This window comes from Tyto alba, unplaced genomic scaffold, assembly GCF_018691265.1.
Source record: "Tyto alba isolate M040663 unplaced genomic scaffold, T.alba_DEE_v4.0 Super-Scaffold_39, whole genome shotgun sequence".
NCBI classification, from domain to species: Eukaryota; Metazoa; Chordata; class Aves; order Strigiformes; family Tytonidae; genus Tyto; species Tyto alba.
In genome coordinates, this window is record NW_024881314.1 from 284,408 (window position 1) to 311,766 (window position 27,359).

Here is a 27,359-nt window from a genome sequence, read left to right on the forward strand (position 1 = left end):
AGGGGGTGAATGTAGTGCATGGGTGGAGAGGTATGTTCAGTTTAGTGGCTTTTTGTGGCTTAAAGATACCAGTGGTACTATCAGCACTTATATAAAAGAAAACATTTGGAGGTAAAAATCTGACTGAGGACAGAGGTAAGACCAACACTACATAACTCAAAGTCTCAAAAAAAAGAAAAAAAGACAAAACCATGAACACAGCAAGCAAACTGCAAAACCATGTGCCGTGTGTGTAGTGAATTCGGAGTTGAGGATACACTTAGAAGGTCCAAACATGCTAAGGTAAAAAATGTAGTTGCAGCAGCTGGACAGCCTTAGCTCTTGCTCTACAAAAAAGCCCTTCACTTACTATTTTAAGATTATACTATTTTCACCTCTTCTGATCCCAGGTAAGATTACATTTGCCGGTAAAGACAGACTGTGCCCTGCTCCTCTCTGGAGGAGCGTGAGCTGTCCATTTTGGTGTCTATATGAGGATGGAATTATTCAAAGCATAGCGTTTCTTCTGTTTTCCCTTGGATTTAATAATGAGGACAGCATTTCTGTGACATTCCTCGCTCTTACAGATGACAGGCACTCCGGTAACCAGGACTTGACATGGCTTTTCTCCAGGATTCTCCTTGCAACCACTGGAAACGTCCCAGCCCCAGGGAATAACCAGGGAGAGCAGCTGGGGGCCAAACCTCAGGAGCTGAGAAGGGCACTAAGGCAACGTCCCCCCCGGGGCGAAGGCTCCGGCCGGCCCGCCCGTCGCGGAGAGCCGGGGGGGCCCCAGGCGGGGCGAGGGGCCGCCGCTCCCGGCAGGGACCGGCCCGGACCCGCCGCACGCCCCCCGCCCCGTCCGGCCGCCCGCTGCGGGACAGCCCCGACCCAGCGCCCCCCCGAACGCAGCGGGGGGCTGCGCCTCCCCTCCCGCTCCGCGGCAGCCGCGTCCCCTGGCCGGGAGCGACCCCGCTGCCCGTCCCGGGCACCCGCGGGCGCCTACGCTGACCGGCCGCCGACGCCTCGAGCCAAGTGACCGCCTCCGGGCTTTCCGCTGCTCCTGGCGGGCCGGGGCGAGGCTGGAGCCCGGCAGCGCGGGGCTGCCCGCCCCGAGGACTCCGCGGCCACCCCCGGGCCGGGGTGCCCCGCACCGGCGGCGCCCGGGGGTCGCGGGGAAGAGCGCTGCTCGGGGGCGCGGGGGCGGCACGTCCCGCGGGGTGGGGCGGGCAGCACCGCCCATGCGGAGCCGGGGAGGAAGCGCCGTCGGGGCCGCGGCGGGGAGGGGGGCGGGGGGGGGGGGGGGGGAAACGGGGACATACACCGGGAAACGGGGGGCGGCGCGGGCCGGGGGCGCCTCCACGTGCGGGTCCTCGCGCCCCCGCGGCCCGGCCCCCACGGGCGGCCCCGGCCTCGGCCAGGGGCCGCCCCGGGCCCCCGCCGCGCTGCGGGCGAGGCTGGCGGGCGCCGCTGGTCGCGGCCTCGGCGCCGGCAGGGGCGGCGATGGCGGCGCCGCGCGGGGGGCGCTCCCCGACGGAGCGGCCCGCCGAGCCGGTGCGGCGCGGCGCAGACCCCCCACTCCCTCCGCCTCGCTCCGAGGGGGCGGAGGGCAGGGCAGGGCGGGGGCTGGCCGGCTGCTGCCCCACGCGGCGCCCGGGCTGGCGGCGCCCCCGGCGCGCTCCCCGCGCACTCCGTGCCCCTCTGTCATGCTCGCCGCCTGGGAGCGGGCGGCGGGCTCCTGCGCCGGCAGCCGCGCCGCCGAGCCCGCGCCGCCGGCGCTGTCTTCGCCGCCCGCCGCCGACCCCCGTCCCCGCGGGCGGCGCGGCGGGGCGCGGCGGAGCGCGGGCGGCGCTGCCCGCCGCCGGGGGCTGGCTGCCGCCGCGGCGAGCGGCGGGTGGCGGCGGGCGGCGATGGGCACGGCGGCTGTGCACCTCCTGCTGCTGCTGGGACTGCTGCACGCCGGTCCCGGTGGCGAGGGCAGGAAGGGCTGGCGGCGGCGGGGCCCGGCGGCCCGCGAGCGCGGCGAGGCGGCGGCGGCGGCGGCCGAGAGCTTCCCGCTGGACTTCACCGCCGTGGAGGGCAACATGGACAGCTTCATGGCGCAGGTCAAGAGCCTGGCGCAGTCGCTGTACCCCTGCTCGGCCCAAGCGCTGCCGCACGACCTGCGCCTGCACCTCCTGCACAACGCCTCGGTCACCTGCAACGACGGCAGCCCGGCCGGGTGAGTCCCCGCGCCGCGCCCCAGCGCACACGGCGCCCCGCTCCGCTCCGCTCCGCTCCGCGCGCCACCCGCCGGACCGGCCGCGGACCCCCCCCCCCCCCCCCCGCCGCCGCCCCCGGTCCCGGCCCGCCGCGCGCCCCCCCCCCCCTTCGCCCCGGCCCCGAGGGCTGTTGGCGCCACCGCGCGGCTGCGCGCGGCGCGGCGGCGACAGGTGCAGCGCGCGGCGGGACCGGGCGCGCGCCTGGGCGGGCGGGCGCGCGCGCCGCCGCCGCCGCCCCCCACGGGCGCCCGTCCCGCCGGCGGCCCCGCGCGCGGCCGCGGCCCCCGCTGACGCCGCCCCCGCTCCGCTCCTCCGCAGCTACTACCTCAAGGAGTCCAAGGGCAGCCGGCGGTGGCTGCTGTTCCTGGAAGGTGAGCGCCGGCACCCCCGCCGCGCCGGGGCCGGGAGCGGGGAGGCGACCCTCGGTGCCCCGGCGCCCCCCCCGCGGGCCGCCTTCCCTCCGCCGCCGCCCGCGGCCCACCGGGGGCTGCGGCGGGGCGGGCGGCGGGACGGCTGAGCCCTCTCTCCCCCTCCCCAGGAGGGTGGTATTGCTTCAACCGGGAGAACTGCGACACCCGCTATGACACCATGCGGAGGCTCATGAGCTCCAGGGAGTGGCCCGCGACCCGCGTGGGTGAGTCGGCCCCCTCTGCCCCGCGGGGACGGCCCCGAGGAAGCGGCCCCGGGGCCGCTGCCCGCAGCACCGGCAGCCGCTCGGGCGCTTGGCCGCGGCCGCGCGGCCGCTGCTGCTGCCCCGGCGCAGCGTCACGGGCACGGGTGGGCTCGGGCTGCTGCTCCGGCCCCAGCGCCCGACCGGGCAAGCGTGCTCCCCGCTCCCTTCCAAAGTTACGAGAGCACAGATGTGCAGGCGCCTTTGTATGGATGGCTGCCACTGGTAGACAGTGCTGGTCTTTAGAACTCTGGCCAACATGCTGCTCTTTTTATTTTACATGCATGCGCGTACTCGCAAACCTGCTTGTATCTTCAGAGTTGTGTTTTAGCTTTTTGCTTTTCAAAGGTGCTTTGTGTTTCTCCTAATCCTGTCAGAAGAACTGTTCTTGGGCCTCTTAATCTGTCAGGACAGATGCACTTTCTTGCAAACTGCACTGGATGTCTGTGTTTGCCTGTAGTGGGACTGACCCTGTGCATATAGGAAGAAATCAGATTAACTGTCTGGGCTTTTACCTGGAGCTGCATAGTTCCACCTTTTCACCATTTACAATTGTGCAGCATCACTTAACCCACTGCACTGATTCTCTGTGTGAAAGCATACGTGTGGCGCATACGTACAATACCTGTAGTGTCTTTCAGTGCCATGCGTAAGGTGGAATTAGCTCTGGACCACAAGGCTCCTGAGTCAGCACAGAAATGTTGAGCTTCTCTCTTCATTCTCGCTGCCTATGCTCCTTTCAGAACACCTACACCTCCGTCATTCACACAGATCTTATAATTGCATATATTGGAATTTGCCTGCTAAGATTTGATTTTTTGGGGAAGGGCTTCATTGTAAGTGTGTGTCACAGGCTCTTTTCTGTACTACAAGTGGCTTCTAGACAAGCTTCATCTCCAGCATGAATCAAATTCTGAAAGTCACATCTGCCTAAGGGCAAATTTAGAAATGTTCCTTCCACTTCCCTTACCAGTGTTGTTCGTCATGGATGGTTGTTTTGTGTGGTCAGAGATCCTGCACAAGGCTGATACAGTTTCTCTGAAGTCACAGACTGTCATTTATACCTTTATTGTTTCTTTGTGCCTATCTGCAGGAACTGGGATCCTGTCATCACAGCCAGAAGAAAATCCCCACTGGTGGAATGCAAACATGGTGTAAGGAGGAACAACGAAGGGAAATAGGTTTAAACAGCATCTCCCGCCTTTTAGGCTAGAAGGAACACTACAAAGAGAGAGGAAATTGTATGTTTCCTCATTTGTTCTAGTTCAGCTTTCTAACAAGTAGCACTGCCAAGGTCTGGAGACACTTACGTCCAGTCTCCTTGGAGCTGTAGGGTGATCTAATGAAGAAAAACTGGGGATGTCTTAGAGAGCCTTCTCAAATAGCTGAAGTGACAAATATTGTTGTGAGTGGTGGGCTGATAGTATGTTACACATTCGCCAATTTGAGAGGAATGTGGAGCAGCTCTCCTAGCTCAAAGAAGGGAAATTAGAAATATAGCAGCTTATATATGCACCTATATAGGAGGGAGAAGCAAAGGAGAGGGATGTTAATTTGTATTCTGCAAGCCAGGGACAAAAATGGGGAGATAACTTCATTCCTTTAAAAACCTCCAGCGGTTGCAGTCAGCATTTACATTGCATTGACAAGGTCTTCTAATTTTTCATGTGAAAAACAGAAACAGAATTGCTCTGTGGCAAGCCATCCACTGTCTCAGTGGGACAGCTAAGAGCAAAATCTTGACCCATCATTCTGTCCACTGAGCTCAGTGCTTCAATTAAATTGATAAAAGAGACATTTTATTGATTTAACTCGGTAAAACTACCAGTGTTCACAAGAAATTTTAAAACAATTACAATTGCCACTTGGTGTGCAAGAAGGTAAGTTGTCTAACCAGACAAGAAACTCTTCCCTTTTCCCCTCCCTGGGGTTTAATTTTCTTCCAGTTACTTGACCCTATCCTCACCCCTCCTTGCATGTCAAAGGAACATCAGTACTCACACAACTCTCTTACAGATTCATCCCTTATTGCTCAAGTGATGTTTGGAGTGGTGCCTCTTCCAAGTCTGAGAAAAGTAAGTGTTGCTGACGGGCTGTTGCTGCCCCAGACATCACACATTAAAGGATATGGCCAGATTTCTGTGAAATTACATGAATGAAGAACAGGCTTTTTCTTGCTGAAGGGCAGGAAAGAATATCAAGCTACTTCCAGATAAAACATCCTGATCTCTTTAGCTCAGGCTGTTTTGACATACTTCAGAGCCACTACTTGCAGAGATGTTACGCTGATGCAGTATGCAAGGATTAGAGGAATTAAATTCCTTTTAGATGAATCTCCAGGTTCCAGCACACAGCAAATTAAATGGTGTAGCTGAGGAACCGTGGTTTGTTGCATGCGACTTTGGCTTTGATGATCTGAGAGGCAAGTGCAGTGAGTTTAGTTTCAGACTTCTACCAGCAGGCTATTTGGCCTTTGAAAGGAGCTGTTGTGTCAGGCTAAAAGCTGTCTGCAGGTTTTTTGGGGAAATGAAGAACAGTTCATCTTAATACATGCATTGCCATCGGCTGTCATTTTGATGATGATGGAACTTTGGGAGTCTGCTTAAAGGAGTCCTCTTCCAGATTAAGCTGGATTTCATGCAGATGAATTGTTCTACCTCATGTACTTCTCTGGGTTTACCAATTTAAGCAGGATTAGTGTCTGGGTGCAGTAATGTCTATAGAAACACCAAGGGCTTAGTTCTCTCATTTGTTCATGAAGAGTTTTCTTTGACCAGAATGCAGTTACTGTTGATGGACGCTGCTGTGAACAAACGGATTTGGCCTAAGGTGCTCCGTGATGTGGCACTGAAAACGCGGGAGGTTAATGCTTTTGTTTGAGTTGGTCTGTGAGTTCTGGCCTTAAACCAGACATTGTGTCACTCGATGTCTCTTTTCACTGACTCTTACACTGAGAAACTGACCACTCGTGGATACCACAGATAAAGTTTTTGTCACATTAAGGGGCCTTTTCACTTCATCGTAGCCTCCTATGGTTGTTGCTATGTAGCAGTTCCACTTCAGCAGGCATGGCTGTCTTTCAGTGGTGCGAGGAAGTAGCGGTTTCTGTAGGTGTAACATTTTGTGAAACATTGCTTGTCTGAAGTGGCTTTATGAATTGGGAAGAAAGGGATGCAGCAAGTTAGGACTGAGATTCCAGGTGGTAGGAAGGTGTGCGTATTCATCATCATAGAGAAAGAGTCCCTGCACCTTCTTTCTCGTTTTCCTTCTCTTAGATTTGCTGATTCCCCACACTGTTGTAGGAAGGTATGCTTGTGTTTCTGTGTATTCTGTTCACTCTCTATTCACTTTCTTTCAGGGAAGCAAGTTTCATACAGGGAGGTGTATCTCTTTTTAGATGTACTTGATACAGGGGGAGAAAATGGTCCTGGTTTTAGGTTCATAATCCCTTCATAAGGTTCTTAGGCATTTGTGGAGAGGAAACAAAATTCTTAGCCTGGACCAGAAACAGTTTTCTTGACACTGAGCTATCTCTTCCAGATGAATATGCCTTCATGGGAGCACTGATCATTCAGGAGGTTATAAAGGAGCTGGTGGGAAAAGGTCTTAGCACTGCAAAAGTGTTGCTGCTAGCTGGGAGCAGGTAAGTACCAATAAGAATTCCTGTGGCAAAGACAGGAGATTTCCACAGCAGAAAGGCCTTAGGGAGGAGGTCTCAGCAGCTCCTGAGAAATTTCTTCTAGGAGTACAATTACAGTAACACAGCAAACCCTGTATCTCTTCTCAGTTTTCTCCTTTAAGTGGTACAACAGGGGATGATACAATTTTCCTTGGCTTTTGGTCCAGGTACACTTAGGAGAAAATAACAAGGTAGAAGCTTTGCAGAAGGGAGGGAGTGTGTTCATCCTTCCCTGCATCAAGAATACTGGCTTCTGTTGGCCCACACCATGAGACACATGCCTCTTGTGACTAGACTTGGGACATCTACATTAAAAAATCACACTTGCCTGACGCAGGTGCTTTGAATTGTGCTATGTTGCACAAAGCTATGGTACATTCAGCATAAGTCACACAGGGTTGTAATACAGAAGTTGCGAAGGGTGAATTTGACTCACTTCAGATTCAGTTTTTGAGCAGCCTAACCCCTTGCAAATGATACAAAGCATATATATCTCCCAGAAGAATAAGAACGGGGTTCAGTTTCTGAGGAATCAGATGGTTACTCAGCACTGGCTTCATTTCTGAGTGTTTTGTAAAGCAATGAAATAACTTGGTGACTACCAAGTCAGTAGTGGATTGTCCTGTGGATAGATGAAGTTGTTTATAGAGTGTCACTGCTGTGAAAGGATATGTATGCTAGCCAGCTGTTTAATAGCTGTGTGTGCTTCATGACTGCAGTATTAACATTGGTGTTGCAGTGCTGGAGGGACAGGAGTGCTCCTGAATGTGGATCGAGTGGCAGAGCAGCTGGAGGAGATGGGTTATCAGGGGATTCAGGTTCGAGGCTTGGCAGACTCCGGATGGTTCCTGGATAATAAACAGTATCGCAGAACTGACTGTATTGATACCATAACATGTGCTCCAACAGAAGCCATCAGAAGAGGAATAAGGTACAATCAAATGCTCTAAAGTACACTTTTATAAGGAGTTAGAGTATGGAGAAGTTGTCCTCCTTCTCTGCCTTCCTTCATTTTTATACTTCAAGTGTATTTATCATCCACATCACTGTTTTTTCAATTATTTTATTGGAAAAGACTATAATTTAAAATGTGGACACACAAAAGAACGCGTGCAATTGTAGATGCTCTAAAATGTGTTGATGGGACAGTGTAGCCAAGAAAGAACTCTGGTGTCAATAAGTTGGAACTGTAATCAGAACAGAAATAGACTGGAATATGGAAATGCCATTGTTAAGATTGTGCTAGGCCTTTCTTTCTCTTACTGCTTTGTCTTCTAGGTATTGGAATGGTATTGTTCCTGAACGCTGTAAACTGCAGTTTAAAGAGGGAGAGGAATGGAATTGCTTTTTTGGATATAAGATTTACCCTACTCTTCGATGTAAGTATCAGAGGAGAGATATAGAATGGATTCTAGGCTTTCCACTGTATCCACAGCTGACTTAGAGCAATCCCTTCTCCAAATTTTTTGTCTTCCTAGGTCCAGTCTTTGTTGTCCAGTGGCTCTTTGATGAGGCCCAGCTTACTGTAGACAACGTACACCTCACTGGCCAGCCTGTTCAGGAAGGGCAGTGGCTCTACATCCAGAATCTGGGTAGGGAGCTGAGAAACACCTTGAAGGATGTGACGTAAGTATTTCATTGAGGAAGACCCGGCACATTTACTTCTAAGAGACATTCTTATCCAACATCCTAGCATCATTTCTCAGATCTCTGCAGAAATTAGTGTTGTAAATTTAGTAACTGTTAGTTTGTCTACATAAAGAATCTCGCCTTTTTCATTTCTGGATAAGTGTAAATTAGTTTCCAACTTCACAATTATCAGCTATCCCATTGTTATCAATAGGATCGTGTTTTTTTCTTTCCTACCTCCAAGGCAAGGTCTGAAACTCCTTGCCATTGCACAGCCATTAATGTCACAGGGATGTTTTGAAAAGTACTGATCATAAAACATCCAGAGAGTTGATGAGACAACAGAGGAGGAACTGCTAATGTGCTTTACTTGCTTCATACAGGAGCAGGTATTCAGGAGTCTCTTGTTGCAAATTTAACCCCTTTTCTTCCGGATACTTCCCAGTCCAGTCAGGTTTTATAGCATGATAGTCATTGCTCTTTCTAAAAATCTTGCCAGGGGCAGCAAAAATTCCACCTACTACCTAGTCCGGAAGGTTGTATTTAGCAGGAATTACTTTGTCCTTCCAAGACCTAATCCATGTTTCCTTTTTTCCTTTAGTGCTAGCTTTGCTCCTGCCTGTTTGTCTCATGAGATCATTACACGCAAGTGAGTGCTTTTGCAGATTCTATGAAAGGTCAACAGGGAAATGGTAGGGGAAATAACCGGTTCTGACAGCCTGACCCCTCTGATGCAATCTGTACGGTTTGTCTTTTCAGTCACTGGACAGACATCCAAGTGAAGGGGACATCACTACCCCGTGCTCTGCACTGTTGGGATCGGAGCCTACATGAGAGCAACAAAAATGGGAAGGCCCCTCTGAAAGGCTGCCCAATTCATCTGATTGACAGCTGTCCATGGCCTCACTGCAACCCCTCGTGCCCCACTATCAGGGACCAGTTCACAGGGCAGGAGATGAATGTGATCCAGTTCCTCATGCACATGGGTTTTGATGTTCAGAAGATGGCACAGCAGCAGGGCCTGGAGCCCAGTAAACTTCTGGGGATGCTCAGCAGTGGTAACTAGGAAGGGGTCTTCAGAGGGGCAGAGAGATTAGATCAGGAGGAGACTCTAAGCCCTTCTCCCACACTCTCTAATCTTCCTTATGCTCATGCAGGCAGATGCATGCTCACACCCATGTATGCTCAAACCTGTACACACCCGCGTGCTCCCACACTCTTGCACACTTAGGATGTGTCAAGAAACAAAAAAAAGCAATTTCTTGCTTAGACTATTTGACTGGAACTCATTACCTCCAAACTCCAGGGCTCAGTTTTGGCCATTCATATCATCTTCCTGTGTTACACAAGGCAGTCTGATACAGGGAGTAGCAAAGCCATAAGTAGCAGCAATGAGAACCTTCCCCAGGTCTAGGACTTCTTCCCTTGCCATGAATTTTGCATCATAGACTTGATACAAGTGGTGAAAAAAGCAAGCACTGGATTTCTTTTGTCCAACTAGAAGTGAAGGAATGATTACATGACTTCTGGAGGTCAGCATCTCATGATGAGTCATAACGTACAAACCCAGGACACGTGCTAGGGATGGACACTCTTGTACTCAATTTACTTTCATATTATTTTATAAAATGACTTTTTTATTACTTTTTTTAAACTAAGCAAGAAATATAAATGATATTGTTTTGTAACATATTTTTTTTAAATAACGAAGAAACCTCTTGCTACTTTGGCAACGTGGACATATTTATTTTAATATGTAAAACGCTATTTATAAGGGCTGACCAGAGAACCATACATATGTCTTTGTAAAGTTGTATATGCTGCTCATTTGGATGGGTTATCCTTACGATCTCTTGTGCCTGGGAGAGGGCTGAGGGTGGTTTTGACATTTTCTATCAATTAGACTTCTGTGTTCCCCTTGCAGTATGCTTTGTCATTGTTTCTCTGACAAAGAGGTTGTAATAAGAGATCTAAGTACAGAGATTTTCACCCAGCACCTGGTGTTTGCATACTTGCGCAGCATTTTCAGCTCGACTGATTTGCCAGGTATTCCAGGGCATTGCAATTTAAGATCTGGTTTTGAAGCAGGGAGATCTGGTTTTGAAGCAAAGATCTCTATTCTAGTGAGAGAAATGTTTGATCAGACTGGCTGGCCTGTCTTAAAATGAGGAGCATTTGGAACATAGAGAACACAAGACAAGCACCAACATATTTCTATTCTTCTAGTCATTTGCAAACACACCCACCTCAGAACATAGAGAATCCCCCTTGATGGTAATGGGCGGAGGACAAGGGAGGGACCAGGAATGTGGGGCTGAAGCTGGAGAGAGCGGGAGACCACTCGTTAGGGGGGAAAGCACACGGGCAGTTGCTGAACAGCTTTCTGCTGTAGTGTCCGGCAGCTGGCATAGACAGACCTGCACAAGGACCTTCATTTACATGTATTCTCCAGAAGTTTTTGATACCAACTTTGCATTTGCTTGCACTTGTGTAAATGGTTACACGATGTGTAGGCCACAGAAAATTAGGCCCTAATCTTAGAAAAATTCCATGCACTTTCAAGATGGGTCCTGCCAAGTTAAAACGATAGTGCTGTTTGTTAGCTCCGTTGTCTTAGGTGAGTATACACAAAACTGAACAAAACTGCAGCCATTTGGTTACACTTCATGGACTTCAGCAAACAGTTGGGCACTACCACACAGGAAATTAGCCATCCTGCTGTGCAAAATGGGTTTAGTATACATTTCGGATAAAAAAGTAGCTAAAGAGAAAAATGGTGCTCCCAGCAGAACTGAAATGCAGGAAAAGCGTCAGTGGAGCATCCCACTGATCAATCTAGGGATTACTGATGCACTTTATGTTTTAATGACTTCAGTGTGTAAAATTGTTCTGATTACGTTTCTCATGCCATCAAGTTGAGAGGCTTCTTCAGTGCAGACAACATTTGGGAAAGCATACAGGAAGATGGGATTCCTTTGAGGACTGGAGTCAGATGGAGTCAATCGAGGTGCTGGTACTTGAGCAGTAGCCAGAATTTCTGCTATGCTCTAGTTCATCAGCTGGGCACACCAGGGGAAGTTACTGTGCGCATCAATTGCTTGCAGGATGACTCTACACAAGATGATGCACCTGTAGGTATGGCGAGTGCCCAGTACCCGAGGCTGTGTCCAGCGATGTGCTTCTGCTAGGAAACAGTAAAGTATAAATACCACTGTTGAAGTTTGGAATACTTTTTGCAGAGCTGGTTACCTGTATATCTAAAACATTAATTCAAAAGTAATTTTCTAAAAGGCAAAGAATGTTCGGAGGGGATATTTTCCTTGCAAGCACAGGAAAAAAATCCCTGGGAAGCAGGGATCATTCTTTTAGCCTAGTGTGCCTCTGCAACAATCTTTTAAAATGTGTAACAGGGAGAAGTCTCAGAATTATTTTTAAAGGGGAACTTGGCTAATTTATTAGAAAAATGATACAGTGTGTTTGCAAGTCATAGCTGGATACTGGAATCTGTAACCCAGGAAGTAATTTCCAGCTCTATACTTCTTGTACTTGTGCAATAAATATAATTTTCCTAAGTTCATCCCCAGTGACATCTGCTGTGTGAAAGCCAGTGGCAGAAAGGGCAAGACTGGAAGAATTCAGTACCATGTATTTGTACTCTCAGATCTTATGACTAGATGAGATGCTTTCCTTCTGAGAGGGAAAAATTGTCTCCAAAAGCATCACGTGATTGAGTCAGAATTAAAGTGCAACCAAGAAGTCAAAAGCTGATGGCAGAATGTATGGAATTGCACTGCATGACTACAGGTCCAGACTTGGGCATCGGGCACATAAGCAGTTTCAGTCAAGAGCTGGAGGGTAGACCCTGTGTCTCTATTCGCTACAGGAATCGTTGCTAATACACACAGCCTGAGAGAAACCAACTCTTAACCAGAAACCCCCCTCTTTAGCCCTCACGGAGGAGGACTGCAGAGGCAATCAAGTAATGCACACCAAACCCAGCTGCGACAGTGAAGACCATGAACAATTATGTTCTGCCAGTCTTACCAGCTGGAGCTCCATCCCAGGCTGGTGGCAGCTGCAAGGAGGAAGTGTCATGCTGGAGAGAAGAAAGTCGCAGAAGGGCTGCTCTGGGGAAAGGTGCCCCACTCCTTGGACAGGTAATGTGGAAGCAGCGTCATTTCTGCAAAAACACTGCAAGAGGGTGGTAGCAGCCATGGGAAAATATTGCTGCTGCTGCTGCTTTCCCAGTCCCACAGTGTCTGCTGCAGCCATGGAGCAGCTGATCAGGAATTTGCCCCCATGCTAGCCCTTGTTACTCTGTCCTCTTGCCAGCACACCTCTCACATGGACCCCAGTCTAAAAATCTGGACAGTTTAGTAGCCATGGTCTCTTCTGTGCCTGGTCAATGTCTCATTTTGTAAGATGCTGTGACATACCATTTAGGAACCACTGGTCTGAGGTGTGGGTATGTGGGCTTCTCAACATTCATTTTAATTGCAAAGCTGTTGGGCCATTTAGCAGCAAATGTCTGTGGCTCTGGATATCCTTTCAGAACAACCTGTGAACTGTGCGGTCTTCCCTGTTCAGCAGAACAGAGTCTCAGAGAAGCAATGCAACAAGCTGCGGTGATGGGGTGCAAGAAGCAGTGGGTTTCTAATTCATGACCTTTTATCTGATATCTCCTTACATGTTTTTACAGTGAAAAGAAAATTTAAATGCTTTGTCAGTGCATCTGTATGATGCTGGGAAATGAGACTGTTGGCAGCACCCAGATGCCCTGGGGATCCACAGAAGCTGGAGGCCTGCACATTCAAACCCAACACCCCAGCAGAAGGCAGTGGTCCCTCTGGTGCACTGCTCCTGCTGTCCGTTCATTTTGGGGACCATTGCCCTCTGCCGGCACGGCCTCCCGGTGCTGAGGTCTGCGAAGTGGCACCATTCCTCATGGGAAGCAGAAGCCTGGCAGCAGGACCAGCTCTGCTCTGAGCCCGGGCACCACGGATGGGTCACGGTGCACAGGGCAGCAGAGCAGGATGGTGATGCTCAGCCTGTGGCTCCAGGGCCTTGCAAGCCCTTGTCCTCAAGTGTGGTTTGGCACAGAGCATCCCCTTGCTCTCTGCTCATGAGTGTGTTGGTCCCCTGGTCAGACAGGAGGTGAGGCCCGTGTAAGCAAAACCACAGCAGGCTATAAACTGCAAAATCGCTCTTCTGCAAACGTGGAGTTCAGTACAGCCACTTGACTGTCATGTAATAAACACTGAATAAACTTTTCCTCACTGACCCCACGTAGTCAGTGCGGTACAGTGGCAGCCAAATGCTACAGTGGGGAGTGTTGGGGGGTGGGGGGTGTGGATTTAGAGGGGCTCCTGCTAGGGCTTAAGAAAAAAACGACGAGTGTGATTTCAGCTGTGTTTAGGTGCAACAGAGCATCACTGATGGAATGCTGAGACTGTACAGGGACAGCACAGCAGTGTCCCCAGATCATCGGAGAGGTGAGACTCCAACAGCAGCAATAGCTTTGCCTTGTAACACAACCCCTCTGTTTTACAGGATGTGTCACAATACAGACAGTAACACACGGCCAGTAAAGTCTGGAAAACTGCTAGAGGTGAAGGATTAACATCACAGAGTGTCGGGAAGGGCAAGACCTCAGGGTGAGAGCATGTTCACCTGGAGCTCCTTGACTCTCTTGCTGCATTTCCTGGTTGTTGTGATGTTAATTGTGCAACTTCCACCCCAAATGAATGAAGGTTTTCTACATTTAGCATCAGAGGTCTTTTTAAGGAAAATGGGAGGGATTTCTGTTAGAGACACTGAGGCTACAAGACAGTGACAAAATTGAAGGTAGGCACATTTTAGCTTAATGTTCACAAAATTTGTACTTTTCTCATGCAAATAATTCCATTCAGTTATCCCTGGCCTACAAAATTCTGGCTGTGAGCTGCTGGAGTGCTGTAGCCACCACTTTTCACTGTAAGCAACCCTGCTGTAATTTATATCTGTCTCCGTTTGTGTTTTATCTTGAGCCACAGCTGGATCACAAGTGACTTGCAGCAGCAATACTAGTTTAAATAGTTCCTGTCCAATCCCCTGGTCCTGGCTGCTCTCTCTGTCAATGCCACTGCTGTGTGGATACAAACATGCACATCTGCAGTGTAAATCAGACCAGTGATGACTGCAGGTTAAAAATAATCCCTGTCAGGTGCAAGTTTTCTGATGTTCTTTTTTAAATCTGAGATTAGTATCATGATCCAGCTCACAGAGCAGTTGTGTAGGCAAGATATGTAAGAGCAAGGCAGGAAGGTGGAGGGGTGGGAACAAGCAGCCAGAAACTGGACGTGCTGCATCACCTCCAAAGCCCATTTTATCCCAGCAGAGACTCGCATAAAGGCACGCTTCCTGGCAGTGTGAGCTGCTGCAGTCGCACATCCCAGGTGGTGATCCTGCTTGCCAGTGGTGTAGGTGCCAGCAGACCTTGCAGGCAGCAAATTGCTGAGAGCGAGTATTCTTCCAGGGGGTCTGGGACCTTTCGGCTGTCTGAGCTTCCCAAACCGGTCTGAGTCCCCAGCCACAGCACTAGGAAGGGTCCTGGGAGAAGTGGGGCCAGTGACCTTCACCTGGACAAACGGAGGCTGCCCCAGAACTACATGCTAAGATCAGAAATCAGAGCAGACACCCTCCTTTTTCAGCTCTTCTTTATAGTATTTAGCACTGTGTGGTGATTCATTGGTGTGTGTCGAATCATTACATTAACATATGAATAAGAAACAATGATATTAAGCAATTACCATTATTACCAAGTGTGAGGGTCGATTATAATTCCCAGTTAAATAATTACAGAATTTTTCAGCACAGCTGATGAATACCTTGAACCATTCAGAAGGGTTTTAAGTCTCTGGGCCGGCCCAGCCCTGTGCTGACTCCCTGCACCTGTGCAAGCTCCTGGGACAATCCTGCTTCCAGACTGGGACCAGCACAACAAAACCTGGTCTGCAAGAGAGGAGTAAGCAATGTTACCATGAGGCAAGTGAGAAATTTTTCTACCATGTTGTGTTTTTAATTTTCCCTATTCTGAAACTACATCAGAAATTTTCTTTGGGGCTTTTAGAGTTAGAATTATGAGACTTTTGGGTAGAGACCAAGTCTGAGGAAATGTATACCAAAAATGGCTACCTGGGAGAGCTTTGATCCAACAGGAGGAAGGGTTTGGCACTATATATTGAAATCTGTGTTCCAAAACAGAGCTAAGAATATCAAAGCAATTTTTTTTTAATTTTTTAAAAATTTTTTTTACAATTGTATTTGGTTTTGGCACTCAGAGATACAAGGATAACTGGTTCCTATGTAAGTAAAACAGAGACAGGAAAGAGTTTAAGGGGATAGTGAGAGCTGGTGCTCAAAATCTTCACAGCCACATGCTTTCACTAATGCTCAAAGCAGAGCAGTGCCTTTCCCAGCAGGTAAATATATTACTGCTCCAGATCAAATGGAGCAAAGTGAGTCAGCTTTTATCATAGCCTGTGGCCTAACTCCTTTTATAGGGCTTGTGACGCCTTTGGGCTTGTGTCCCCACCCAGGGGGCCTTGGGTCTACAGGACTGAGCTCCTGTTTCTGCAGCACGGCTGGATCCCAGCCTGCTTCCACAGCCAGCCCCCACGGCGTGGGGCAGCTGCCAGAACAGCAGCGTTCCAGTGACCTGAACGTTTCTAGAGGAATAGCAGAAGACTAATCAAGAGCCTCTGATGGAGCTCACAGTTTCAGTGTTAAATAACACCCGCTCACGGCAGTTGAGGGGGGGCAGGACTCATTCCAGAACTATTAATATAGCCCCTATTTATACTCCTAGGTTCCTGCAAACGGTGCAGCAGAGAGCTACAGCTGCAGAGCTAAAATGGAATAAGTGTCAGCCTCCCAGGAGAAAGTGATCCTTTCAGCAATCACGTAGGAAAGGAGACAGTGAAAGGACGGAACACGGGGCAGGTTTCAGACCTGAGAAAGCGGAGCAAACTGACTGCGGCACCCTGAGATCGCAGCCAGTGGGCAGAGCCAGCCAGTAACCTCCCTGCAGCCGGCAAGTCTGCGCTGAGAGGCTGCCAGAAACGCACACTCAGCGTCACACGCAGCACCTACCGATACTGGCAGAGACAAGGCGCGGATTCGAGCTGCTGCTCTACTGATCCAGTACCGGGTGTGACTCAGGACAAAGGAGCAAAAGCCTGAAAGGACGTTTTGAGGGTCTGTAAGCGCATTGTCTGGTGGACTGGAAAGATGATGGAGAGCACGGGAGGGCCATACCTGAACACGGCTGCTGTGACATCCCCTGTGGGAATAGCTCGTTTGCTGCAGATGACATTTGGCTGCACCACATTCAGCCTGGTTGCACACCAGGGGGGATTCAGCGCAGCATACGGCACTTTCTGCATGTTTGTCTGGACCTTCTGTTTTGCCATCACTGTCTTCATCATCACCTGTGAATTCACACATCTGCACAGCTGCCTGAGCATTTCCTGGGGAAACTTCACTGCTGCTTTTGCCATGCTCGCCACACTCATGTCGGTCACGGCCGCAGTGATCTACCCACTCTACTTTGTCCAGCTTGGCTGTTACCCCATCGGCTGCGAGGTGAGAGACTTTCGCATCGCAGCCAGTGTCTTCGCAGGCCTCCTGTTCTTTGCATATGCCACTGAGGTGTTCTTAACCAGGGCAAAACCGGGACAAGTCACCAGCTACATGGCCACCATCTCCGGGCTTCTGAAAATCGTGCAGGCCTTCGTGGCCTGCATCATCTTTGGGGCGCTGGTGAACGACAGCCAGTATGGCAAATACGTGGCGACGCAGTGGTGTGTGGCTGTCTACAGCTTTTGCTTTGTGGTGACAGTGGTGGTAGTGGCCTTCAGTGTCACAGGTAAGACCGCCTTACCGTGGTTCCCCTTTGATCGCTCTGTGGTCGTCTACACCTTCGGGGCCGTGCTGCTGTACGTGAGCGCAGCCGTCATCTGGCCGGTGTTCTGCTTCGACAGCAAGTACGGCTCCCCGCGGCGCCCCGGCCCCTGTGCCAAGGGCAAGTGCCCCTGGGACAGCCAGCTGGTGATTGCCATCTTCACCTACGTGAACCTGCTGCTCTACGTCGTGGACCTGGCGTACTCCCAGCGCATCCGCTTTGTCTCGCACCTCTGAAACGCGGGTCCGCCGCTGCAGAGCCGTCCCAGTGCCACAAGCCACGGCAGTGGGGGATGCAGCAGGAGGTGGGATGAGGGGAAGGGAGGCACTGATCAGGCACGCACACAGGAACCATCAACCAAACTTCAAGGTCAAGCCTGACTGGACCAGCAAATTAACTACCTGTAGTGGGTGGAAGAGCCCACCTCCCCCATCATTCAACATCTGCCTCAGCTGCCGGGTGCCACGGCGAAGAAATGATGCAGCTGCAAGTATGCAAAATGCCCTTTCATCTCCAGGAGGCAGAAATGCTTGCTGCTGCAACAGCGGGTCTGCAGGCTACTGGGTTACTGAGCCAACTATTAGGAAAGACACCAAGGATTTTGAAACTGTTACCAACGCTTAACTGTAATCAAGTGACTACCCAGGAAGTGGGAAAGTTAAAAGCTGCATCAAGGAACACCAGTTGTGGAGATGAAAAACAATCCCTCAGAGTTTGGGTTAGTTTGGGCTGTGTGGTGAGACATGAAATGCTTGCAAATGTGGGAAGTTCCAGTCAGGATGTTTCTGAGAAGAACATCATAGCTGTAATAGTATTGTGAAGATTACCAGTCCTTTCCCTTCCTCTCCTCTCCTTTGCTGTTTTGCACGGAAAAATAATATCGTCAAGCACGCACCTTGGGGGGGAAGCATGGGATATTCCTATTTAGCAAACACAGAGTCATTACAGAAATGAAAATTTGTGAAACCGAGGCTCTCCTGTCAAGAAACAGGGTGTAGAACAGAGCCAAACTGCACAATAACTGTGTGTAACTTGACATCCTCGCTCGAGCAGGACCAGAAGGTACCTTGGCATGTGCTCTGTCTCAGTTCAATATGCCACCATTTCTTTATACTGATGTCAAGAATTTTTTTTTTTTTTTCTGGAATCTTAAAGATAAATTCTGGGGGGAGAGGGGAAGGGGATGCAGAGATTAATTGATCTCACAGCACTGCATAAAAGATCAAATGGGGCAGGGGAGGGCATGGGCTGGCCAGGACGTGACAAAACTTGCATACAGTGGTAACAAATTGGGAGTGCTGCCTCAGACCAGATCAGGCACTAGGATTCCCGAGCTCTTTGCGTCACCAACGAGCTGCATTTCTCTGACCCATCCCTGACAAAACACCCACTTTGAAGTCCCACATTGCATAGCTCAGATTTCAAGCTTAATAGGAAGAAATGTTAATTTCTGACCCAGCAAGAAACCAAAGCAGTCTGAGTACTTGCACAGAAAGCATGCAGCCTAGATAGGTTTGATTAAAATCTGAAGTAGCTGAGTGTCAGAAGCAAGATTTATTTTTAAACAAATTAAAATAAAGCTGAATGGCAGACTTACATACTACATCTCCAGAGATTTTTATACTTTCATCTTGCTCTCCATACAGCTTTTATTTCACCAGACATAACCCTTCTGCTTTCTGCCAGAGAGTGCAGCTCAATTTATTTTGATGTATGAAGCCTGAATGCAGACCCAAAAAAGTATATACACAGGACTGCTGAGACCTTTGCCTGACATTCTTTGTAGCAGAGTCACTCAGGAAAAAGGAAGGAAACTTACTTTTCATCAGTGCTTTGTATGGGGTTTGAAAAGCAAAGGAAGAAATTGTTGGTGCAACAAGAGGCTGGCCAGATTGTTCTAGGGCAAGACCCAAGACTGTCTACTATAGATACAAAACAGGATTTTGAGAGCTTTATTTCTTGCCACCCAAACAAATTCAGAGGTTGTACAAGTAAGAAATGCTAACTTGGGAAAGTAAGTCAATTTGTGTTGGAGGAGGCAGTGTACAGAGAGCCATTGCACACAAAAGGAACCTTAGGCATGGTGTATTCTTTTTAAACCCATCAACCTGGACAAATCAAGCTCTCACACTTGAAAATTACTTATTTTTTATTAGAGCACTAAAAATCAAATAGGTGACTATGAACCATCATAGCTTCCGTTACAAAATTCAAACCTGCAAAAGCAGGAATGTTGCTTTACAAAAGCACCTTCCTGTGTGCCCTGGAGTGGCTCCGAGGGGGCTGGTGGAGGCCCCGCAGGCAGGGGCTGCTTGTCCCCAGACTCTGCAAGTCTTTTGGGCAGTCAGGTCTGTCAGAAAGCTCTTCAGCTGGTTAACACCTTTTTCAGCTATGCATTCACTTGCTTTTTGCTGTGAAGGTTTTATACCAAGTAGAGCAACTAGCAGGAATATGATCAAATCTGCTAATGACAGGAGTTGATGCAACTTAGTGGCAAGCACATAAAGAAAGGCCCAAGAGAAATAGGTAACTGGAAAACAATGGCGGTAAAATTTAGTGCCTTCACAATAAGGAGGAAATAGAATTTAACATGGAAATCATGATACCACTGACTGGAGGAGTGGAAAGACAAGTCATTGCCAAGAACAGTGTGTTCAGATTTAGCTGCTTCATCTGCCAGCCAAAGACTGAGCAAAAAATGTCAGCATGGTCAAAATGGCAAAAAAAAAAAAAAGATTGTGGGGACAACAATCTACTCTTTTAGGAGGGAAAAAAAAAATCTAAAAAAATCAAAACCTCATGCTTCAGTGGTTAAAACACTCACTAACCATTGGAAACTATGAGATTACCCAATCTAGGACAGAGAACATCCGATAACTGCTTAATACGATTTCAACAACCAATCCTGTCATGATTCAGTTAATTAAACCCCCCTTTATTTTCAGAGCTCATCTTTCCCTTTAATTAATAAATCATGATCAAGTAACTTGCCATAAAACAGGCTTCCTAAGACACCAATCATTCTCAACTTTTTTGGTAGACTAATTTCAGAATATACACACATTCGTTTAGAATTACAGGTTTGTGTTTGCAGCCAACTAGACAGTTCCTACAGGACTCCAACGTGAAATATATCTATAAAAAAAATGAATCTTGAACCGGTTGGGGTTTGGTTGGTCGTTTTTTTTTCCCTTCTCTTTCTGAAGACTAGGATTCAGTATCCCTGAAAGACAATACTTAGGAATATTCATCCACACGAGATGCACTGAGATTTATTTCTGTCCATAAATAAGAAAAAAACGAAAGGAGACGAAAAACAAAACAGCGTGGTAAGATTACATTTTGGGGGGGGGGGGGGGGGGGGGGGAAAAGCACCGCCTGGTGCCAGTTTTTTGCAGTGCCGTATTTCAAACCGCCTCGGTCTCCTCTCACGGCACCGCCGCGGGTGCCCCCGCCCCGCGGGCCCCGCTCCCCCCGCCGCCCGCCCCGCCGAGCCCCTGTGCCCGGGGAAGCGGTCGGTCACCCCGAGAACACGAGAGCGGCTCCGCTCCGGGATCCAAGGCGCCGAGTCGTTCCCCGGCACAGCGAGGACCCGCTCGGGCGGGGGAAGCGACGCGCCCCGGGCCCCTCCCGCGGCCGGCCGAGCCGGGAGGAAGGGCGGCAGCACCGGGGGAGGGGGGCCCGGTTCCCGCGCCTGCCGCTCCCGCCCAGCCCCGGGGGGCTCGGCCATCCCGCGACGGGCCGCGCTCGGCTCCGCGGCCTCAGGCGCGGGCAGGAGCATCCTGGGGCGCGCGGCGCGGCGCGGCCCCTCCCGCTCGGCGGCCGCACGCGGCGCCGCCCGAAGCTTCCAGAAGGGCGCGCGCTGCCGGCCCGCGGCGGCGGCGGGAGAGCAGCGCCCTCTGGCGGCGCGGCGCGGCGGCCGGTTCCGCCCCCCCCCCCGCCTCCGTTAAAGCGGTGAATGATGCAACACCCGATGCCGGTTGCGCCAATAGCGGGCGACGGCTGCGTCGGTGGCACCGCCCCTCGCCCCTGAGTGGCGGAGAGCCGGCGCGGTCCCACCCTGCCGCTCGCCGATTCGCTGCGCGCCGGCGCCCCGCCCCGCCGCCGCACGTCACCGCCTCCCTGCGCGGTGCGCGGCCACGTGGACGGCGGCGCGGCTGCAGGTGGGCTCCGCACCGCACCCCACCGCACCGCACCGCTCCGCTCCGCTCCGCTCCGCACCATGAGCGTGGGGTTCATCGGCGCCGGGCAGCTCGCCTTCGCCCTGGCCAGGGGCTTCACGGCAGCAGGTGGGCGCGGGGCGCGGGCGGAGCGGGCGGTGCGGAGCGGGCGGTGCAGAGCCGCCCGGGCTGACGCGCGGTACTGTTCGCAGGGGTCCTGGCCGCGCACAAGATCACGGCGAGCTCCCCGGACACCGACCTGCCTACCGTGAGCGGTCTGCGGGTGAGTGCGGGCGGGCGGGCGGTGGCACCCGCCCCGGCCGCCCCCCCCGGGTGACAGTGGTCCCGTTTTTCCTCACCCGCTGCAGAAGATCGGCGTGAACTTCACGGTGAGCAACAAGGACACAGTGAAGAGCAGCGACGTCCTCTTCCTGGCCGTGAAGCCCCCCATCATCCCCTTCATCCTGGAGGAAGTGGGCCCTGACATCGAGGCCCGGCACATCGTGGTGTCCTGCGCGGCCGGCGTCACCATCAGCTCCATCGAGAAGGTGAGGGTCGGCGTGGGCTGGCGCCCGTGGGCTGGGGCCCGTGGGCTGGCAGAGCACCGGTGCCTGTGGGTGACCGGCCGCGGGGCAGGACCGTGCAGCAGCGAGCCCTGAGCCAGTCCTGCTCCTGCGGCCCCCAGCAGTTGATGCGAGGGACAGGTGCTACTTGCGCTCTCCAGGGCTAAATTCATGCAGCAGCCAACTGGTTGCTTTGGGTCACCTTTGCCTGTCCTCATCAGAAAAAGCTGTAAGAGTCTTTATACCAGCTTTTTTGTTATATGAGAAGCTGTTAGATCTTTTCTCTTTCAGTAGAGGTGGGTCATCTCCCCTGAATTTCGGCAGACTTTGTGCTAAGTGTCTGCACGAGCTGTTTTGGAGACATGTGGGTTGATGTGGGAATGAGGTGTTTAAGGTGTTGTTCCCAACAGCAGTTCTGCCCAGCTTCCTATTTGCTGGTACAACTGAAGACTTCACATTTAAGTTTTGGCCTCTTTGGCTCAGAGCAGGGAGTTCGGAATACAGGAGTCTCTTTTCCCTCTGCTTGTATTGTTCTTGCCCCTGTGGAGTCCCTTCCTAGACAGCCTATTTGGTATGGCAAATATGCACTAAAGCTCTTTTTTTTTTTTTCTCTTCCTTCTTTCTTTCTTTATCTCAATAATTTTCTGCCCTAAGAAACTCTCTACCTTCTGCCCTACACCAAAAGTGATCAGGTGCATGACCAACACCCCTGTGATTGTCCGAGAAGGTGCTACGGTCTATGCCACTGGGACTCATGCGGATGTGGAGGATGGGAAGCTCTTGGAACAACTGATGGCCAGTGTGGGCTTCTGCACCGAGGTGGAAGAGGACCTGATAGATGCTGTAACAGGGCTCAGTGGCAGTGGCCCTGCATATGTATGTGCTACTTCTTCAACTTGTGACAGTCCTGCAGAGAGTAGTAGGCTTTGCATGCAGTGAAAGTCTGTGCAACTTCAGTCTGTCATTTCTTGGTTTTCTTGTCACTCACATTCGTGATGAGACATGTAATCCAGGTGTCCAGTTTATAATCAGTTTGGGTCAACAACAGAAGTCCATTACCAGTCGGATGAGTCTGAAGTCCATAGCCAGCATGCAGTGTCCACGTGTCTGTGTTGCAAAACATGAGCCTGTAGTTAGTATGACCCAGAAGCTGAATTTCTCCTATTCCCCCGACTCCTGAGCTGGAACTAGTGGGAGGGAAGCCCGGCATAGCACATGTGCAGTAAAGGGCGAGCCTTTTGTCAAGTCTGTAAGCGATGGGAGTCACAGTGTGATCCTGGAGCCCTGAATTCTCTCCTCCCTGAGACCATCAGTCTCGGAGTAGAGGCTTTCAGTCACCTTTTTCCTCTGTCTGGTCTCAGGCATTCACTGCCCTGGATGCTCTGGCGGATGGGGGAGTGAAAATGGGACTTCCCCGCAGGCTGGCTGTTCGTCTTGGAGCACAGGCTTTGCTGGTCAGTATTTCCTTCTCCAGAACCTGCTTGAGTCTGCGCCTGCTCTGTGCAGAGTATTCTGCACATCATGGCGTCAGTCCTCTTACTGAATCTACTTTAAAAGATATGTTTGGTTTGACTGCACACAGGTTCCCGGTGAGGGGACATAGGATGTGTCCGCAGCAATCTGCTGGCGCTGATGGTGGTGTGGGAGCTGGGTCCTGGGGAACCGTGACTCCTCTGCAGGCTTTTTCAGCTCTGAAAAGTGTTATGGCAGCCTGCTAATGGCTCTCGGGCAGGAGCCCAGTTTTGCCCACTGTGAGTGTTAGGTGCTGCTCTGTGCAGTGGAGGGCAGGAGTGTTTGACAGTCGGTTCCTCAATCAGAACTCTGGCAGCTGTTTTCCTCACTACAGGGTGCTGCCAAAATGCTGTTAGAATCTGAGCAGCATCCCGGTCAGCTGAAGGACAACGTCTGCTCGCCCGGGGGAGCCACCATCCACGCCCTGCACTTCCTGGAGAGTGGTGGTTTTCGCTCGCTCCTTATCAATGCTGTGGAGGCTTCCTGCATCCGGACAAGGTGGGCACCCAGCAAGTCTTAAAGAGCCTGCAAAAGTTGCCCCTCACACTCTCTGTCTCTTCTTTTTGCTATGTCTTTCTCTTCCTCCACTCCATTTCAGGGAGCTGCAGCATTTGGCAGACCAAGAGAAGATCTCGCCAGCAGCCATAAAGAAGACTTTGTTGGATAAGGTGAAGCTGGAATCTCCTTCTCTGTCCGTGGCATCTGCCAGCAAAGTCAGTCTGTTCACCCATAAGAGCCCCAGCAGCAAGAGGAACTGACCAGACTGCTGTAGTCTAGCTGTGCTGAACATCAGTCTCCTCCATGCCCTTTCATTTTTGTCTAAGGAAAAACGCTCACGCTGAATGTTGGTGTCCCCCCATACCTGGCTCTTGGCTTGCAGCAGCTGTGTGGCAGTGCAACGCTGTACCAGAGGGCCTTTAGCCTGTAGTGGTCTTGGTGCAAACTGTCCCTGGCATTGCTGTTCTCTGTTGGGCAGGGGTGATACAATCAGCAAACCTTCATCCAGAAGCCTTGAATACTTCTAGGATGCAGGCTGTGTTCCTGGTGTCCCATGCAGAAATGGTTTCTATTAGGGTTTTTAAAGAGGTTTCAGAATGTCTTTTGGTTTCAAAGGTTTGAACTAGGCCTGGATCCCTCTTGCCCCGTGTTGCATCTGCTGTCAGTGCTTGTGTCTTGTTGCTGTCTTTATTAGCTAGAGCAGGTGCTGCCACACAAATGCAGTGCTGCGCACTACATTAGAGTCTGGGCCCTAAAGCACCTCTCAGAAGGGACCAAAGTGCCTCTGCCCCATCTCCCATCTGCCTTGACTTTGAGAGACAGATGGTGTGAACCTCTAGTACCACACTCCGTTTCTCTTTGACAGCCGCCCTTTCTCTGCTCTGTCTGGTTTGGGGAACTGTGAACCGCTCTCACTGTCCCTTCTTTGCTGCTAGCCTTGGTTGGGCAGGTGGAGAGGTAGTGTGTGCTCCCGTTTCACTCTTTCTCTGACACCTCTTCATGCTCTCCATGGGCAGAATCTGCTCCCACACACCCATGGGCATGTTTCAGCATCACTGTACTCCCTGATGCTGTCCTTGCTCTTTGCCTTGCCCCTGGGGCAGCTGGGAGCAGAGCTGAAGTCGACGACAACCTCCTCCAGAGAAAGCTGCTTTCTGTACTGTTCCCTTAGACTGAAGCAGGGGTTTGTACCCGGGTGCTGAGCTACTGCGTGTCAGCAGGACTCTTCCTCAGCACCTTTCCTTGAATCAGGCTGTACCTCCTTGGACTTGTGGATGCCCGTTGACAGTGGCTGCTCTGCTTCAGCTTGTGCAGTCCAGCTGTGTTGTGGACTGCCTGTCCCTTCCAGAGGGGACTTCTCCCAGCAGAGCCCCTGGACTGGTGAAATCCAGCACAGCATCCTTCAGTGTCACCTTATGTTGGCTCAGTCATGTGTCTGGTATTTTCTAGACCGTTTCTTTTTTTCTTCCTGTTTCTCTGAAGGTGTTGCACTGCTAATGGCTAGGAAGGGAAAACACCTAGAAGAAAGTTCAGGGCTGCTTCATGCAGTTGTACTCCTAGTTCTTTAGAATACAAAACTAAAGGGAAGCAGAGTCATCTGGTCTGGCTTACGGCTCAGATCTTGTCCCACCTCACCTAGTTTGTTCTGCATGAGAGACAGGAGGAAAGCCAGTCCTTGCTTGAAACAAGAGGTTCACGGAGGACTTAAGAATGCCTGATGCCTGTCCAACAACAAGGACTTGCTTGGTGAAATACATCCAGATGACTACGCCTCTGCAGAGGAGGAAGACCCTTGCTGTTTTGGTCTGGAGAATTACCCATGTCTGACTCAAATTTATGAGCAAGAAACAGCGGCAAACTATGGGGTCTGGGAGCAGTGGTCCTTTCTGCCCCTGAAACTCCAGTATTTGTGAGGGAAGGAATCTGGGCTGGGTTGTGGTAGCAGCAAGCAGAGAGGGTGGCCCTGCTTGACCCTGCTGGCTGGCACAGCCCGGAGCGCCCGGCCAGGCGTGAGCAGCACTGTGCTGTGTCGAGGGCCACACAGCACCTCGCTCTGCTGGGGAAAGGGGTGATGAGGGTTGCAGGCTCAGAGGGGACCAACACTGCGATCAGACAGAAGGCAGGTTATTGCCTGTCATCTAGAAGGGCAGCTGACTGGTCCTTCAGGCAGTCTTGGGAGCCAGTGTCAGAACAGCAAAGAGAAGATGGCATCTATTGCTTTCTGTGATTTCTTTATAGCCAATGTCCCCACGTGGCTTCCTTACCTCTCTACTATTCTCCCAGAGCCCGAGCCCTGTCCCAAGCCAGAAAACTGCACAAAGCGTGCAAGCTGCCCCTACCACTTTTACTGGGCTGCAGTAGGAATAGCAGGCTGGAGGGGATGGAATGGGTTTGGGTGGATAACTGTTGTACTGTATTCTACCTTGGCGTATACTGGGGGAGCACTGGGAAAAGGAGGACATTTAAGATGGGCTTATTGTCTCCTGAGGAATCTTGGACATGCAGGTGATGCAGGAAAAGCATTTCTGTATCGATGCAGAGGCTGCCAAAGGTGCTAGTAATGTTAAAGCGTTCTTAGTGTTTAGGCTTTTGGCTGGTAGCAGGGTATGACCCTATAGGCATGACAGACGGTTACGCCTCTTCCCTCTTTGCATAATAAACTGCTTCTGTGACAGAGCTATGGCTAATCCCAGCTGTCTGGACTGGGTATATCTCTTGTCCCTGGCAGTGGCTACTGTGTCCTTGCTGCCTGCAGTGAATGTGCTCGAGGTGTGCTGCAAACCTATCTTTGAGGCTGGTTTGTCTGGGTGTGGGACTGGGTAGCAAATCGCCCCGTTCTTCCTTGTCACCCACGGTTCCTGAACACCAACACAAAAGTTTTTCTAGAGCCCTGTGCTACCAGTTTGCAGAGATTTAAAGAGAACAGGAGGAAAGTCTGGCTGAAATCCGATGTGAGGAACTTGGAGTGTTAATCATTGACTATCCTGACCCTTTAGGCTTTCTAGCGGTTTTGCCACTGTAGACAAGATTTCACAGGAGGCAGGTGGGTGCCGCATGTTCCTCTCTCCCCACTCAGAAGCTGTGACTCCCCCACGCAGACAGGCCAAGCCGGAAGTCAGAAATCTTAAGTACTGGCTGATGCAAAATGAAAGGAAGTGTTGCAGAAAGAGTTTCCACTTGGCTGACAAAGTGTGATGCAGAATAGAAGGTAGGGTGGCTGAGCCTGAGCCCCTCTGCAGGGACACTGGCAGAATGCCCCAGCGTACCCTTAAGAGGCAGTGCTACAGATGAACTTCCTAGATGCTTGTAGACCTGTAACTGAGCTGGCTGCCACAGTGCATGGAAAACCTAGCTACAGCAATGCCCTGCAGGACTCATGTTTGGTACTGCTGCAGATGCCTGGGGCCCAGACTACTTCCACCTTAGGAGCAGACTTTCTCCGTGATGTTGCCTTCACTCCCGTATGC

At 51.2% G+C, this 27,359-nt stretch overlaps 3 protein-coding genes across 4 annotated transcripts; all 3 read left to right on the top strand.

Moving 5' to 3' along the window:
• The first annotated feature begins 1,869 nt into the window (after positions 1 to 1,869).
• On the top strand, positions 1,870 to 10,212 carry NOTUM (notum, palmitoleoyl-protein carboxylesterase). Its single transcript, XM_042802566.1, has 11 exons — positions 1,870 to 2,200; positions 2,559 to 2,611; positions 2,779 to 2,874; positions 4,004 to 4,064; positions 4,927 to 4,985; positions 6,451 to 6,553; positions 7,329 to 7,520; positions 7,868 to 7,968; positions 8,068 to 8,215; positions 8,820 to 8,867; positions 8,978 to 10,212. The coding sequence occupies exons 1-11, from the start codon at positions 1,890 to 1,892 to the stop codon at positions 9,282 to 9,284; spliced, it is 1,479 nt and encodes a 492-aa protein (XP_042658500.1). The 5' UTR covers positions 1,870 to 1,889; the 3' UTR covers positions 9,285 to 10,212.
• On the top strand, positions 2,242 to 26,579 carry PYCR1 (pyrroline-5-carboxylate reductase 1). Of its 2 annotated transcripts, none has more exons than XM_042802567.1 (8): positions 2,242 to 2,267; positions 21,330 to 21,448; positions 21,532 to 21,602; positions 21,688 to 21,867; positions 22,537 to 22,758; positions 23,244 to 23,336; positions 23,729 to 23,892; positions 23,993 to 26,579. In XM_042802567.1, the coding sequence occupies exons 2-8, from the start codon at positions 21,382 to 21,384 to the stop codon at positions 24,150 to 24,152; spliced, it is 957 nt and encodes a 318-aa protein (XP_042658501.1). In that variant the 5' UTR covers positions 2,242 to 2,267; positions 21,330 to 21,381; the 3' UTR covers positions 24,153 to 26,579. The 2 variants fall into 2 exon arrangements, with proteins under 2 accessions (XP_042658501.1, XP_032857781.1); XM_033001890.2 differs by having other exon boundaries at positions 2,244 to 2,259; positions 21,327 to 21,448.
• Positions 16,033 to 18,294, top strand: MYADML2 (myeloid associated differentiation marker like 2). Its single transcript, XM_033001889.1, has one exon. It carries the CDS (start codon positions 16,487 to 16,489, stop codon positions 17,393 to 17,395), a length of 909 nt encoding a protein of 302 aa, XP_032857780.1. The 5' UTR covers positions 16,033 to 16,486; the 3' UTR covers positions 17,396 to 18,294.
• Positions 26,580 to 27,359: the final 780 nt, after the last annotated feature.